Source organism: Onychostoma macrolepis, chromosome 18 (genome assembly GCF_012432095.1).
Source record: "Onychostoma macrolepis isolate SWU-2019 chromosome 18, ASM1243209v1, whole genome shotgun sequence".
Taxonomy (NCBI): domain Eukaryota; kingdom Metazoa; phylum Chordata; class Actinopteri; order Cypriniformes; family Cyprinidae; genus Onychostoma; species Onychostoma macrolepis.
The window spans coordinates 22,964,674-22,980,255 of NC_081172.1; the positions used below are offsets into that span (position 1 = coordinate 22,964,674).

General features: G+C 36.5%; 1 protein-coding gene across 8 annotated transcripts in view; it reads left to right on the plus strand.

The window, feature by feature from the left end:
• The first annotated feature begins 475 nt into the window (after positions 1-475).
• si:ch211-220f16.2 (golgin subfamily A member 4) overlaps positions 476-15,582 on the plus strand; it is a 40,822-nt gene continuing 25,715 nt past the window's right edge. Inside the window, exons 1-11 of one of the 8 annotated variants that reach the window (XM_058750718.1) lie at positions 476-676; positions 828-913; positions 1,050-1,213; positions 1,516-1,668; positions 3,727-4,009; positions 6,042-6,157; positions 6,245-6,371; positions 7,208-7,320; positions 7,652-7,803; positions 14,526-14,676; positions 15,349-15,402. In XM_058750718.1, the coding sequence (XP_058606701.1) occupies positions 1,169-1,213; positions 1,516-1,668; positions 3,727-4,009; positions 6,042-6,157; positions 6,245-6,371; positions 7,208-7,320; positions 7,652-7,803; positions 14,526-14,676; positions 15,349-15,402 (1,194 nt within the window). In that variant the 5' untranslated portion in view covers positions 476-676; positions 828-913; positions 1,050-1,168. Of the gene's footprint in view, positions 677-827; positions 914-1,049; positions 1,214-1,515; positions 1,669-3,726; positions 4,010-6,041; positions 6,158-6,244; positions 6,372-7,207; positions 7,321-7,651; positions 7,804-14,524; positions 14,677-15,348; positions 15,403-15,582 lie in introns of all 8 variants that reach the window. The other 7 variants (XM_058750722.1, XM_058750717.1, XM_058750721.1 and 4 more) reach the window with 7 other exon arrangements.

The window sequence follows — 15,582 nt, forward strand, 5'->3', positions numbered from 1 at the left end:
AAATTTTAACCAAAGTATGTTATAGACTTTTCATTAAGACCCTAAAGAATCATGTCAACTTATGGAAAATGGGCATCCGATGACCCCTTTAGGTTTAACAGTCCAATATTTGTATTACAGAGAGAAAAATAACAGTGAAAAAATTCCTTGATAAACTCGACCTTGAGTTTGCAGAAAGTCACTATATAAAATAAACGTATTAAACTTATATATAACTTAATATTAAATTGTATTATTATTATTATTATTATTATTATTATTATTATTGAGGTGTTTTAAAATATTTATTAATTGGATGAAAGACTCATTAGCACCAAAAAAACACTTCCCTCTCCATGGTTCATTCATCTGGTTCGTATGAAAAACTTTTACTATTATTTTTTAATAAGACCAGACAGGCAAAACATACAATCGGACATAAACGTCATCGTGCCAATGTACAGTAGGTGGCGGTAATGCTCCAAAGCAGCGAACGGCCATTAAACAAGAAGAAGAACCTTGCGCATTAACGAGATGAGTGTTTATCACATTGGTAAACATAGACAATAAGGTTATAGGTTCGCTACTGTTCAATACAACATATATGTATATTTGTCATGTACGAGTGAACAGTTCGTCTTGGAAATGCACTGTATTGGAAATGTGAAGCGATAGAAGTCCATGTTATTGGAGGAAGGTAAGATTATGTTAACTGACATTTCATTTTTAAATATTCTTAGTAGCTGCACGGCATACTTTCAGTTTTAAGCGATTAGGATTAGATTTCTGACACCGTATGATGTGCGAATTGTTCCGCCAAGAATGTTTTTTCTTCTTTGTTTGACTAGATTGTAATCATTGATGACGGCTTTTTTGTTTAGATATTAATTTATAATCATTCGCTGCTGACTGAATACAGAAATCTTCGAATCAGGTGATGCTCTATAATGAAATTATAATACTTATTTTAGATATGATAGATAACGTTAGATGTTTTAACGTTTATACATTTGTTTACAACTTATTTATTTAAAATATAGACATTTACACTTATTGACGTTTTAATACAGGGCACCTCCCGGACCAGACTTGAAGAACCATCCAGTAGGATGACTGAGTTTTGTGTAGTCTTGGTTTACTTTATTTAAAACCTCCTGTCTAAGATCTTAGGCCATTGGTTGGGTAAACAATGCTGAGGTGGTTTTCAGCAGATGAGTCCGGCTCTGCGCATGGAGTGAGTATTACACATGTTTTAGTTTAAATATCTCATAATGAAGATTGTTTTTCTGTGATGCATATGATGAGAAATCAGCCTTATATGTTTAGTGTGGGAATGTCTACGAGTGAAGAGTGTCTTTTAATTTTAAGTAATTGCAAATATGTCAGCATATTTGTTTCGTGAGCAACTGTGTAGTGAGCAAGTCACTCGGTTATAGCTAAATAAAACTCTTCAGGGTAATATGAGAACCCTCACCCCTTTACATTGTGCAATGCATAAATGTTCAACAGCATTAATAGATCCTTTGCTTTTCTCAGGCTCCTGGCTCCCCGCAGGTGGACACGGGCAGCGATATGAGATTTGCTGAGGTCACTGAGCAGCTAACGCAGATGGAGGAACTTGTGGCCCATTTAAAAGAGTTGATCAGGGAAAAGGATGCAGCACTCAGCAGTAAAGATGACCAAGCCACGGTATTTTCCATTTTACAAATATGCTCAAATGGTCAATGATGCTTTTTTTTACATTTAGTTTATTAAAAATGCATGAAATTCTATGCAATGGCAACACTTGGCTTACTTAAAATGTAATGACTTTATTACATCACTTTTTATGGCAAACATGTATTCATGTATTTTTTCTTCCCAAATTCTCAATCACATTTTTTTGCAAATTACATATTACTGGTCATTTCCACCTTTTTCTGAACCCTGAAGTCTCGCCTGACTGTAACAGTGCTTTACATTTCTGGTCTCTGGTGTTTCTAGTCAAATTAATATATTTTCAGAGCCAATAATATAGCGTTAAACCTATGAAAATGGTTTTAAAAAGCACATGGCACCATAGTTTCATCAATTTACAGCAGGGGTGCCCAAACTCTGTCCTGGAGGGCTGGTCTCCTGCAGAGTTTAGCTCCAACTTGCCTCAACACACCTGCCTGGACGTTTCTAGTATGCCTAGTAAGAGCTTGATTAGCTGGTTCAGGTGCGTCTAATTGGGGTTGGAGCTAAACTCTGCAGGACACCGGCCCTCTAGGACCGAGTTTGGGCAGTCCTGCTTTACAGTGTCTCAATGACGGTCTTTTTGCATTAACTCGTCTGTCAAAGTTTAATGAGTGCATAGATGACATGAAGCGACCCACGGTTAGCTGCACTGAAAACAGATGAGGGCACATATCCTAAATACAGCTCCCAATCAAGCGAAGTCCGCAGGATTTTGTCCACTAAATGATAAGTGCACACATTATTTTATTATTTCACACACAGTATTTTAACTTAAGCACTGCAAGCCATTCATACAGTGCCGGACACGGACATATTTGCTGGTAAGTTATGCAAAACAAGTACTGTACAGGAATTCCTTAAGCTTCTTGCCGTTAATGTGGCAGCCAACAACAGCACAGCTTAACCCTGTGCACATTTTTATATTCAGTTAAATTGAAAAAGCTTAAATTCAGTCAATCTTTTGTTACCCCGTTTTAACATGGATTTCTATGGAGACCGGAACACGAAAGCACCCAAATGGAAGTTAGAATCCATCATGGTGCCACTAATCGGTTACTCAGCAAAAAGATGGATTTATTCAGATAGTCTTGTGTACTTGTTAAGTAAGGTAAGGCACATCCAGTTTATTTTCACTGCGCACCATCATAATTTTGTGATCAGGAAAAACATAAAATTCACTTTTCCGATCTTTTACTACTTTGCTTTGGAATGTGGGGAGAAGACATTAGACTAGAGAGAGAGGCTTTGTCCTGCTCATTTTGCCCAGCCGTCTCAAAGTGCATAGCAGGATATTAAACATTTATCTTAGGTTGGAAATCCAGTTAAACTTGGCTTCCTTCCAAACCTCCATATTCTTGAACTTTTATTGTTTAACTTATATTGCACTTTTACTAGTCTGCCTTCTGCTTGCTGACAGTATTGCTCATTGTGCTTTGTTTTGGGGTCAGATGTCATGTGACTGCACAAAAATGATGTCGTCTTAACATACATAAAGTAAATAAAATACCAATGATTTACCAGTGCAGTTTTACACTAGACCATGATTTGCACAGATTAAACAAGGGTTATTACAAAGCAAATCATAATCATAAAAATTGCATCTAGTTATTTTGTACTGTCCATTAAGCTTTTTCACAGAATGTTTTTATGATTTTTATATATATATAAAATCATAAAAACATTGTATATATTTATATATATATATATATATATATTTTTTTTTTTTGTCAAATTTTTATGGGGTGAGAAAATAAAACAACATTGGAAAAAAAAAGAAGTAATAATGAAAATAACAAAATATATACTCCTTAATACATGGAATTATAATGAAAAAATAACTGAATTTATATGAATGATCTTTTAAAGGTTTCGATTTCCTTGGTTGTTATAGTATGTAGCTTCCTGTGTGATTGGTGTCTGTATGTTTGTGCACACATAAGGAAATAATTACATTTATATAGTCGGTCCCTATTGCTTACAGTTCTCAGAGTTGATTTGTAAAATGAGTTGTGTGTGTTTGTTTGGTAGGAGCTGACAGAACAAATACAGCTCTTGCGGGGTGAGAGAGAAAACTTTCAGTCAAAGCTGGAGGCAGAACGTCACATTACTCGGGCTCGGATCAAGGATCTGCTGGAGAAACATGAAGCAGAGCTGCTCAGTGCTGCTGATAAACACGAGACTGAGCTGTCAGAGAAGGAGCAGGCCTTACGCAGACAGCTTGAGACTCTTCAGCGCTCTATATCACAGCCGGCAGATGCATCAGCAAGCCAATCCACCTGCATCACAGTTCAGAGAGTCACAGAGCTGCAAGGTAGACAATCATGTCACATGCTTAAAGAATTTTGTCTACAGTTTGACCTTTCTTTCTCAAATGAACTCAATGCTGGTTAAGCACGTCACAGTAACTTGGAATTTAAAAATTTTCTTTAAAGATCTATAAACTTTTATCACTTAACGTAGCAGTGTCTAACGTCTCCATTTAGGGATGTGCCCAAAATTAGTAATTTGTCTTTTTTTTTTTTTTTTGGGAAAACACCACATTGTAAAATAAGGTTTAGGATAGAAGTCCACATTTCTCTCTGCTTCCAGTATACTGTCCAAATTAATTACCGTATTGACCCGAATATAAGACAATGTTTTTTTTCTTGGAAATACATATGAAAAAACGCGGTAGTCTTATATTCGGGCTCTAGGCTTTGACATGTCAGTAATACACCCACAACAATAGGTGGCGCCAACAACGCATAAAACGAGTGTGCCATGAAATATGTAATGTAATGTGTGTTGTAAAGATTGCAAGTGAAAACAAAAGAAAAAGAAAAGCTTACAGAAGCATGATCGTGACTGTCATGTTAGTCTGATGGGAACAAACTTCCTCTGTAAGTGATTTTAAAACATAAGACAGTACCCAGATTTGAAGACTACAATAAGATTTCACTTCTACTGTGATAAAATTTTGGCAGGCTATGAGATGGATAGCCTAAATGTTATATAATTCAGATGGGCTACCTGTTATTTCAATGGTATATCAAAAAGTGTTTATTTTTCAATGTCATTGTTAGTACATTTTACCAGTATTTACCATACTTTCAAAACAAAAATTAAAATAGGAAAAATATGCAATTTGAAAATAATTTAAGAAAAATGTTTTACAGAGAAAGAGAGAAAAAAAAAAAACAAGATTTAGATTTCAAAAAGCCTTTTTCCAAAAGGTACATCTGGAAAAAGGGGGGTCGTCTTATAATCAGGGTCGTCTTATATTCGGGACAATACAGTAATTTAATTTACAGTTTCATGTAGCTCTAATCTGTTATAGAGCATTACATCTGTATCATTTATATTCCTATAAAGTTTATTCATGATTTTATCAAACAGGGCTGTGTTTCCCATTATAATCGTAGCTTCATTGGTGACAATGGTTCTATGATCAACTTAAGCTAGCAATGCTTTTGGGAAAAGCAGCCCAGTATGTTCATTATGATTAAAAGATTTAAAAAAAAAAGTCCCACTTTATATTAGGTGTCTTAAAATAATATACTTAATAATATAATGAATTGTTGGGTACAATTCAATACAAACATCAAACATTTTTGAATTTGCACTAAATTGTGTTGTGATCTCATTGATCATGATAATCATCAATTCATTGATCATTTCATGCCTTGTAGAGCCTAGTTCTTGATGTGAATGAAATATATTTTAAATATTTGAAGCGTTAAAGCACTACATATGTTACCTTGTAACACAAAACCAGTCACAAGGGCCAATTTATTTGAATTAAGATTTATCTGAAAGCTGAATAAATTAGCTTTCCATTTATGTATGGTTTGTTATGATAAGACAATATTTGGCAGAGATACAACTATTTGAAAATATGGTATCTGAGGGTGCCACAAAAAAAAAAAATCAAATATTGAGAAAAATCGCCTTTAAAGTTGTTCAAAAGACGTTCTTAGCAATGCATATTACTAATGAAACATTATTTTTATATATATATTTACGGTAGGAAATTTACAAAATATCTTCATGGAACATGATCTTTACTTAATATCCTAATGATTTTTGGCATAAAAGAAAAATCGATCATTTTTACCCATACAATGTATTTTTGGCTATTGCTACAAATATACCCCAGCGACTTAAGACTGGTTTTGTGGTCCAGGGTCACATATGTCATGTTTTATAATGTGCATCTTATAATGTGCCTATATAGTAAAAGGGTGTTTATTATTTTCAGTTAAAGATATTCTGTGTCCTTTCGTTGCATTTTTTAAAACTCTGTGTAGTTCCTTGTCAGTGGCTTTGTTTTAATATTTCAGTCTGTTTTGTTCTGTCCAATTCAGCCCAAGTGAAGCTGAAAGAAGCAGAGGCCAGTAAAGCAGAAGCAAAGTTCTTAAAAATGAAAGCATGGTCCAAATCTAGGATCAGGCAGCTCGAGGGGGAACTCAAAAAAGTTCAGGTAACAAAGTATATTATTTTTTCATTAGATTTGCACAGATGAATATCCAGCTAAATTAAATTAACTGCTTTCTGTTTTTGACTTCAGTCTGGAGTATGTCTCGACATGTCCCCTGATGTCACGTCCCTACATAGTCGCATTACTGAATTGCAAGAAGAGAGAGAGGAAATGCTCAGCAAACTGGAGCTGTATGAAGATGTGAAGGCAAAAAATGGTATGAAGAGGTGGAGCCAGTTAGTTTAAAATATCATTTATTTGCGTTAGGGATGGACATGTTTTTTTTTTTCTATTCAAGCACTCAACAGATGCAGTAATAGCCAAAATTGATGTCTGGAGATGATATTCACAAAATCGTAATGGCCAACTGAAAGAAATGCTCAGAAAATTTGTCTTTCTGACCTTCCGGCAAACGATTTTCAAAATGTGGCTGGCTTGACCACAGTTGTGTATTAGGGTTGCATGGTATTCCAGTTCTATAGTAGTATTGCAATGCCCAAGTCTCAAAACACCAGCAGTGCCACAGAATACCCCTAACCCCAGGAACGGAACCATGTAGAGCCTTTAAATTGAAGATACCAAAACAACAGTTTTTTTAAGAACCAGGGCCTGGAGGCAGAAGGTTTCTTTAAAAGTGTTGCAACAAACGTCTTAACCGTCACTCTTACCTAATAGTTTACACCAAGCATTTCACTAATCGTTATGCTTTCTAGCAAAACATGGCAATGGAGAAGCGGTTGCTATAGTTATAACATCATCCACAATAAATATAAATAATGAACCACTGACTTTTCCTTTTTTTATATTTACTAAACTATACAACTATAATAACATTAAAGCACATTTCTATTTGAAGTCTAAAATTTGGTTAATTTGACTTGGAATGACCCAAAATTGAAAGTGATGTTTTTGTGTATAGAATTTTTAATTCAGTGAGAAGTCATGTCATGTATGGATCAGTGTTTTGATGATTGATCATTACTTTCACTTCCAAGCACCTGAGTATGCGAGTACTTGTGCACATCCCTAAATTGCATGTTGTCTTATGTTAAGATTTTCTTGGGACATTAATAGATGAACTGCAGAAGCAGCTTATGGAATACAAGGAACAGCAGAGGAAGATGCAGGCCGACCTGGAGCAGGTGACCGAGAGAGCAGCATCACAGGCAATGATATATTTATTTGTTTTGCTTTTTTGACGTAATTATAAAAGTAATATACCACACAAGTTTGTGCATTAAAGTGATTACCACAGGGAAGGGGTGTTTATTATAATTTAAACTTATAATTTATCATTTAAATGTCTTTTATTTATATAGACGTAAATAACATTATCTCCTAGGGTCTCTCCTTGGAAAAGCATTTTTTGTATTTAATGTTTATGTCAGTACAGTGGTCAAATGGCACTTTAAAAGTTAACAGTATTATTTAACTAGCCCTGCTGATATGATATGTTGTTGTATTGTAAGTATAGTATATGTATGTTTCTGATAACAGGTGAGTGAGACAGGCAGCATGGATGATGTTCAGGTGATGGAGTGGCAAGAAATGATTACCATGGTGACTGAGGCAGAAAGGGTTCGAGATCAGGGTCATGAGAAGAATGTCATGGCCTTCAGAATAAGCCACATCGAGGAGGAGAGAGAGGGTGAGGATGCTTATGCTATACATTCACAAATTTTTAAAATTCATAGATCAAGTATCAACAGCTGTTTGGTAGACAAACCATGACTATCAACTAAGACTTAAAGGGTTAGTTCACCCAAAAATTTAAATTATGTCATTAATTACTCATCCTCATGTTTTTCCAAACACGTAAGACCTCCGTTCATCTTCGGAACACAAATTAAGATATTTTTGATGAAATGTGAGAGCCCTCAGACCCTCCATAAACAGCAAGGGTCCTTACATGATAAAGGTCCAGAAACGTAGCAAGGAGATCGGTAAAATAATCCATGTGACATCAGGAGTTCAACCGTAATTTTACGAAGCTACGAGAATACTTTTTGTGCGCAAAAGAAAAAAAAACGACTTTATTCAAATTTGTCTCCTCCGCGTCACCCTAGTGCCATTTTTTGGAGAATATCCACTGAACGCAAACAGCGTATGATTTCTACGTTGTACGTACACTTTGATTTGAGCAAAAACAACACATGCGTGTGGCGCAGCTTACACAGAAGAGCATACGCTGTTTGTGTTCAGTGGATATTCTCCAAAATGGCGCTAGGGTTACGCGGAGGAGACAGATTTGAATAAAGCCGGTTTTTTTCTTTTGCGCACAAAAAGTATTCTCATAGCTTTGTAAAATTAGGTTGAACCCTTGATGTCACATGGATTATTTTACCGATCTCCTTGCTACGTTTCTGAACCTTTATCATGTAAGGACCCTTGCTGTTTATGGAGGGTCTGAGAGCTCTAAGATTCCATCAAAAATATCTTGTGTTCCGAAGAAGAACAGAGGTCTTATGAGTTTGGAACAACATGAGGGTGAGTAATTAATGACAGAATTTGACATTTTTGGGTGAACTATCCTTTTAAATAGAAGTGCATGTCTATACGGTCGAATGTTGAAGGGCATACTGGTGCTAGCTATGTTAATATTGTGGTACGTAAACCTTAAAGTATTGTCTGAAAGTGTTATTTGAGCTGAGTGCTGCATTAAAGGTTGCTCAGTAGAGGTGTGAGTCTTCACTGGCTTCACAATTCGATTTGATTACAATTCATGGGTTATTGATTCAATTACAACGTGATTCTTGATGCATCATAATGCGGCTTGTCCTATTTTATTTTTTTTATTTTTTTACTAAATGCATACTAGGGGTATCTATTTATACAATGGAATTAAATTTGAAATTTAAGATTAGGATTTAAATCAACCAAGTATGTTAATGTGACTTCATTTAACCACTCGCATACAGCCATGCACAGCTGTATTGTACACATACAAAGCATACATGAGCATTTGAAAGCAGCCATCTGTTTACAAGGTTCACAATTAATGCTTGTCCCCTTGGTCAGGTTTTAAATGGATGTGTACATAGCAGTGGTGGACAGTAACAAAGTATTTTCACTTTGTTACTGTACTTGTGTATATTTTTCAAGTATCTGTACTTTATCTGAGTATTTTTATTTTGAGAAACTTTTACTTTTACTTCACTACACTCCAAAGCATAATATAAAAAAACATGTCGTTCCTCGTTATTTTAAACAGAAGAAATCGCCCCCGCTCCGAGACTAGATAGCAGTGTCTGATTTGTGAATGAGCTGATTCTTTTCAGTGAACCTCTTAAATCATTTCTCAAATCGCACTTGAATGATTCATTCTCAAATTGGACTGATCGGACTGCAGCTGTTCTCGAGTCAGTAAGTCAGTGATTCAAATGATCTGGTCCAAACGAATCTCCAGTTAACAATTCCATGAATTCACAAGTCTGACTCAAAAGGAGCCAAGCCCAGGAGATCTTTAGAGCTTGAGCACGCGTGTGACTGATGATATGAAAAGTAATTCACTAATGCTGAGTTTTAGGATTTATTATTGTAAATAAAAATCATATTTAGGTCACAACTGTCAGCTGTTTGTGAACTATATAAGGGCAAGCTGTTTAAGCCCACTGTTTGAAATGCTTGAATGCGGACATGTCCACATTGGTGAATCATCGTCTCAACGGTGTATTTTTTTTTTATTTGTTTAAAAAAAAAAATGTAAGTAAAAACGAGACGGATCCTTAAAATGCGTAATGCCCATGCATCTTCCCCTCTGCTGAAGCAGTTTTGAATGAGTTTTAAACTAGTATGTTTGCGGTGTTAAAATTTTGTATATTTGCCCCATATGCTTTTACAGTAGTGTACATTGTATACACAGTAGTGTATATACAAAATTAACATTCATCGATCAATACTTTTGTACGTTTACCCGAGTAAAATTGAAAAGGAGTTCTTGATTTGTGTACTTCGTCCACCACTGGTACATGGAACAACATTTAAAAACCGTGAACATGAAATACAATAATACATTCTACCTGGACATCCCCTTATTGTGTGTTATAAGCCAGCCAAACTTTGAGCACCTCAGTGACCATGATTCCATATACATATTACACATTCCCATGAGTTCATATACATTTTAATGTGTTTTCTCTAGTTGTCTGTTTTTTGGCACTCTTTATTACCTTGGATACATTAAATGTTTATTTATTCTTTATTTATTATCAGGTTCTGTTGTCCTTGCTATGAATTGTAAAAGAGGTTAATCACTTTTGAAAAAAATGAGATGTTTAGGTTTCTTATGCCCGTTTCACACTGGATGTTTAAGTAGAGTAGAAGCAGCACAGAAGCTGCTCATATGCAGAGCGTAAGCGGTGTGCATTGCCATGCCTTTTTAGTGCACAGTGTGGATGCTCTAATCTGTTAACACGGGTGCTGTAGAAAAATATGTGCCATGTATGCCTCTAGTGTGAAACGAGCCTTACTTTCAAAATGTTTGGTTTGTTTTTTGATTACATTTGTTTTGTAACACTTCTCTCCCACCTATTGGCCCTGAGACCCTCCTCCTCCTCCCCATCTCCGCCTCTGCTCCTGCTCTGCATGATGGGTGCAGCCACTGAGAACAGTTTCCCATCAGTTTTGTGCATGCAGGTTTCATCGCCTCCATTGTTTGCTTCCGTCTGTGCTCCCAGTAGTTTTCTGGAACTCTTCATCCTCTCCTAAGGAAATTCTGGCAGCACAGACGAGGCTGGCTCATGGCGTCCTGTCCTTCATTTGTTGCTTTATCCTCCTTTTTCTGCCTCTTTCCCCCTCTTCTACAAAATCACTGGCCAAGTCTCTGCTATAAAACAGACCTTTGTCAGCTGTCTACATGGTGTTTGTTTTTTTATGTCAAACATTATCACACCTCTGAATTATAAAGTTAAAATTTTTGCTGTAATTTTGACTCATACAATGTATTTTTGGCTATTGCTACAAATATACCCCAGCGACTTAAGACTTATTTTGTGGTCCAGGGTCACATATATTTCACAAATACAGAGCACAAAGATCAAAGTGCGCACATCCAACAGGCCAAAAGCTTAATGTGGGTGCTCAACAATAAAAACAATTTCAAATGGGAAGAGCAAAGTTGGCAAACCACAGCTCCAAAAGTAGAAAAACATTTATGTTCTCACCACAGGTGATGTTTCAAGCCTAAAAGCTCTTCATGGTAAGAACATAAATAAATATTTTACTACTTTTGGACTTGTGGTGTGCCATCATTGTTCTTCCTGTTAGAAATACAGTGCACACCAAAGCACATATGAAAACTTTATTGCATTATTTCTTTATTCACAGTGTTTGTATACAGTGCAACAGCAAAAACAGGAGAGGAAAAATACAATTTACATTTTGTTTAGAGCTTTTTTATACAGTTAAGCTCAAGTCAAGGTACGATGCCAAACAGGACGATGTGGTGATGCCAAAATACCACTAAAGCAGCCACCCTCATTTGACCGCCTATAACTATTGTAGGGATACATTCAGAATTACTAAACATAGCAAAATATGCATGAAAAACAGAAACATTTCAAATATATCAAAACTCAGTGATTATTCAGTCTGATTCTCGTATGTACGTAACACCATTAAACATCGCAGACGCCTCAAAACACAATTCTTTGGTCAGTATTCATTATAAAACACTCACCAGCCAAGAAATTTGGCAACTTCACAGATTAATTGTGATAATTCTAAACTAGAAAATAAACTACGATGTTAGTGATCAATATGCCAAGAACGCGCATGTGTGGTTTGTTTGTCTCATTAATAGCAGACTCACACATACTGTATGGCTCCTCTGTGTCACTTCATATTGTCTTAATCTTGACTACAATTTATCCATCAAAACTTTTTCTTTTCTTTTTTCTCACTGCCATCCCTGATGTAATTGGCTGGGTTTTCTCTGCATTAGCACTGTTTTGAATTGACAGTTTGAATGCTTGTGTGTACTGGATTCTTGGACTGAAACTTTTAGCAGCCTAAAATTTCCTGATTGCAAACCGGAATGCTAAAACACAATGTCTCTTGTCCAAATACCACTTTCTAATGTACTGACACAGTAATGTACTGATTGAAAGACTTCAGGAGATGAATCTCTTGCTTTTAAGCTCTCAAATGGTATAGACTTTATGAAGATTAATTGAATAACTAATGTTTCCTACCAGTAGCACACTGCAGTTTAAGTGGCTATACATCGACACCTGACTGTCTCTGCCAGTAAGCTTAAACTAGGCAGTGGTGGTTGTTGGTCTTGCAAGCAGGACAATGATCCAAAGCAAAATAAACACAAAAATGATTCACAGAAGGAACATTTTGTGGTGCTCCTTCCAGTCCCCTGATTTTTTTTCGATTGCACATGCTGGAAGTCCATAGAACAGCATGTCTGGAGTAGTCTTGTGTTGGCAGAGGGAGGGGGGTTGAGCTGGAGTCTGTATTCTCCTAGCCTTGCTGAGATGTCTGCCCGGCAGGAAGAGATCTGTGCTGCTACTGTTGGATTGTCTGGCTGAAATGTAAAGCTGTATGCCATCCATGTAACATACTTTGTTACATAAACCATGTGCCAACTGCCATGCAGTGTTTTGTATATGGAGAAAAGTAAGGGCCTAATCAACAAACCTTTAGGTACCTAGGTGACAAGGTCAGCTAACCTCCAAGAAACTGGCAAGTCTGCCTGTGAGGAAAGTTTCCATTTGGCGCAAATTACATGAAAGCATAGATCCATCTTGCCCTGTATCAATATGCCTTAAAGGGATAGTTCACCCAAAAATGAACATTCTGTCATTAATTACTCTCATGCCATTCCAGACCCGTAAGACCTTCGTTCATCTTTGGAACACAAATTAAGAAAGCCAGTACCACGACGTATGCGTGTACATTCTTCCGCTTGCAAACAAGCTGCAGCGCAACCGGGATCTCCGTCAGAATGCCAGCTCCTGCGTCAGCAACACCACACGCCTGCATCGTGGTACTCTCGTGAATGCGCATCAAAGTCCGACACTAAAGAGAAGAAATTATGGAATAAAGTATTTTTTTTGTTTTGTTTTCTTTGCGCACAAAGTATTCTCATAGCTTCATAAAATTAAGGTTTAACCACTGATGTCACATGGACTATTTTAACAATGTCTTTACTACATTTCTGGGCCTTGAATGTGATAGTTCCGTTGCTGTCCATCCAGGGTCAGAAAACTCGGATTTCATCAAAAATATCGTAATTGTGTTCTGAAGATGAACCAAGGTCTTTTGGGTTTGGAACGAAATGAGGGTGAGTAATTAATTACAGAATTACATTTTTTTTGGGTGAACTATCTCTTTGACCCTGTCAGTGGGTTTCTTCATTTTCTGTTTTATGGTAAAGCCCCAAGTATACTTTTGTTTTTGTATACTCAATTTGATGTTGTGTGCGAACATGGGCACTCTAGAAATCATCTATATGCAGTGCTCTGTTTTTCCCTGTCAAGTTATGACCAATAACAAATGTTTTTGAACCCTTTTAAACCAAAGCTGAGTTGTCTCATACCCTCTTGCTCACAAGCGCTTGTCAATGTGAGCGTCTGTTGTTGTTGCAGTCTCCGCTATTTTGTTGTTGTTGTTCCGTCTCTTTAGTTTCGTTTTCTACTGTGAAACAACGGCCTGGGACGCTGTTGCAAACTGATTACTGCAAAAACAGTGCGCATGTGAGACCTGCACGTACAAAGTCCCTTGTGTACGCATAAAAAGTGTATACTTTGTGCTTAAGAAAAACAGAATGGGGTCAATTGTGCTAATGAAGATGTTGATTTTAATGCATTGTTGCAGTGACTATAATGAGGAGCCCATAATGAAGTCTTGCTCTAATTTAAGGATAATGATCAAAGTGATCACTTTCCTTTCTCACCTTGTTGTTGTTACAGATGTGCTCACCCAATGGTGATGCAATTGTCTAGACTGATTTCTTAATGAATCATATTTATAGTCATGCACCACTTTGTTCAAGGTGTCCCACTTTCGCTTCCATGCTATAGTTGATTGAAAGACACTTCAGGTGGTATTACCCACTTATTGCTGAGACCAAGGTGAATTGTTAAAATTTCTAAAAATAATCCTCAAAAAATTGTTTATCGCTGTAGTTTGCACTGTAATTATCATTATGGCTTATATGTGTCTTGCGTATTTTAGTCTTCTGGTCCACAGTCCACAGAAGCTGAATTTGTAATGTGTGCTGCTACCTGCTGCTTTCCGGCCCTTTTCCGCTCTCTAATCTGCACTAGAATTACCCGGCTGTCTCTCCTCAATCCTGATTTTGTATTCTGCCCTTCATTGCCCTAAACATATTTGATCCATTCCCTTTGTCTTGTGGCACAAAACTGATTGAGGATGACTGGTTGTTTCCTGGCTGCTCCGATCCAGCATTAGCCAATCGGCAACAGGAAGTGGAGGAGGAGTTGGCCCAGGCCCGTGGACTCTGCACACAGAAAAGCAGGAAGCCCAAATATTTCACCCCACGCAGCCTGCAGGTATGAACTAAAGTGTCTAGGTAAATTGCGTGCAGATGAGTGACAAATTAAAGGAAATTTTTCTTAGTAGATCAGCTTCAATGCACCTTGGTATTGATTGTAAAAATTGGATTACTTCTTACTGGAGCAGTGGAACACCACTCTTCCAAAAGATATTCCCTCAACTGGTGTTTTGATAATGGTGGTGTCTAACATGCAAGTTCAGAAGCTCTTTTAATTGGCTTAAAATATGGTAACTGCAAAGGCTATATCATATGTTTCACATAATTTTCATGCTCATCAAACTATAGCCAGTCCCACAGTGAGTCCACTTGGATATTTGCTTTAATTTGTCACCAAACTGTATTTAGTACCTTTTTATTTTATTTGAATTATTATTGTTGTTTATTTATTTTTTTATTTTATTTTTTTTTGCTGTTGCAAAGTTGAATTAAAAGAATAGTTTAGTCAGAAATGAGTCAAAATCATTTACTTGCCCTCATATCATTTCAGACTGACTTTTTTCCATCAAACACAGTAGACCCTTAGTCCTCAGTTGCCAGTCTCTAATTTCACTAACGCATGCATTACTTTCAAACACTGTGTATAAAGAAGATGCACTGTGTAAAGGCTGTCAGTATAGTCAAAGGCTATTAATTTTCACATATTTTGTAACTGATCTTAAATTTGAAGTTTGAAGATGTGGAAAAATGCAAGAAGGCCATGCAGGTTTGGAAGGACATGAGGGTGAGTAGTTTATGTATGTATTTATTTATTTTTTGTTTGTTTGTTGTTGTTGTCCTGATTTGCAGATTTGTGGGGTGTGGGGGGTTACTACTCATTTGAAGTATTTTTCTTTTTATTTTCTTTTTTTTTAAGTGATGTGTAGTAGTAGTGGTAATAATAATAATAATAATAATAATGTAT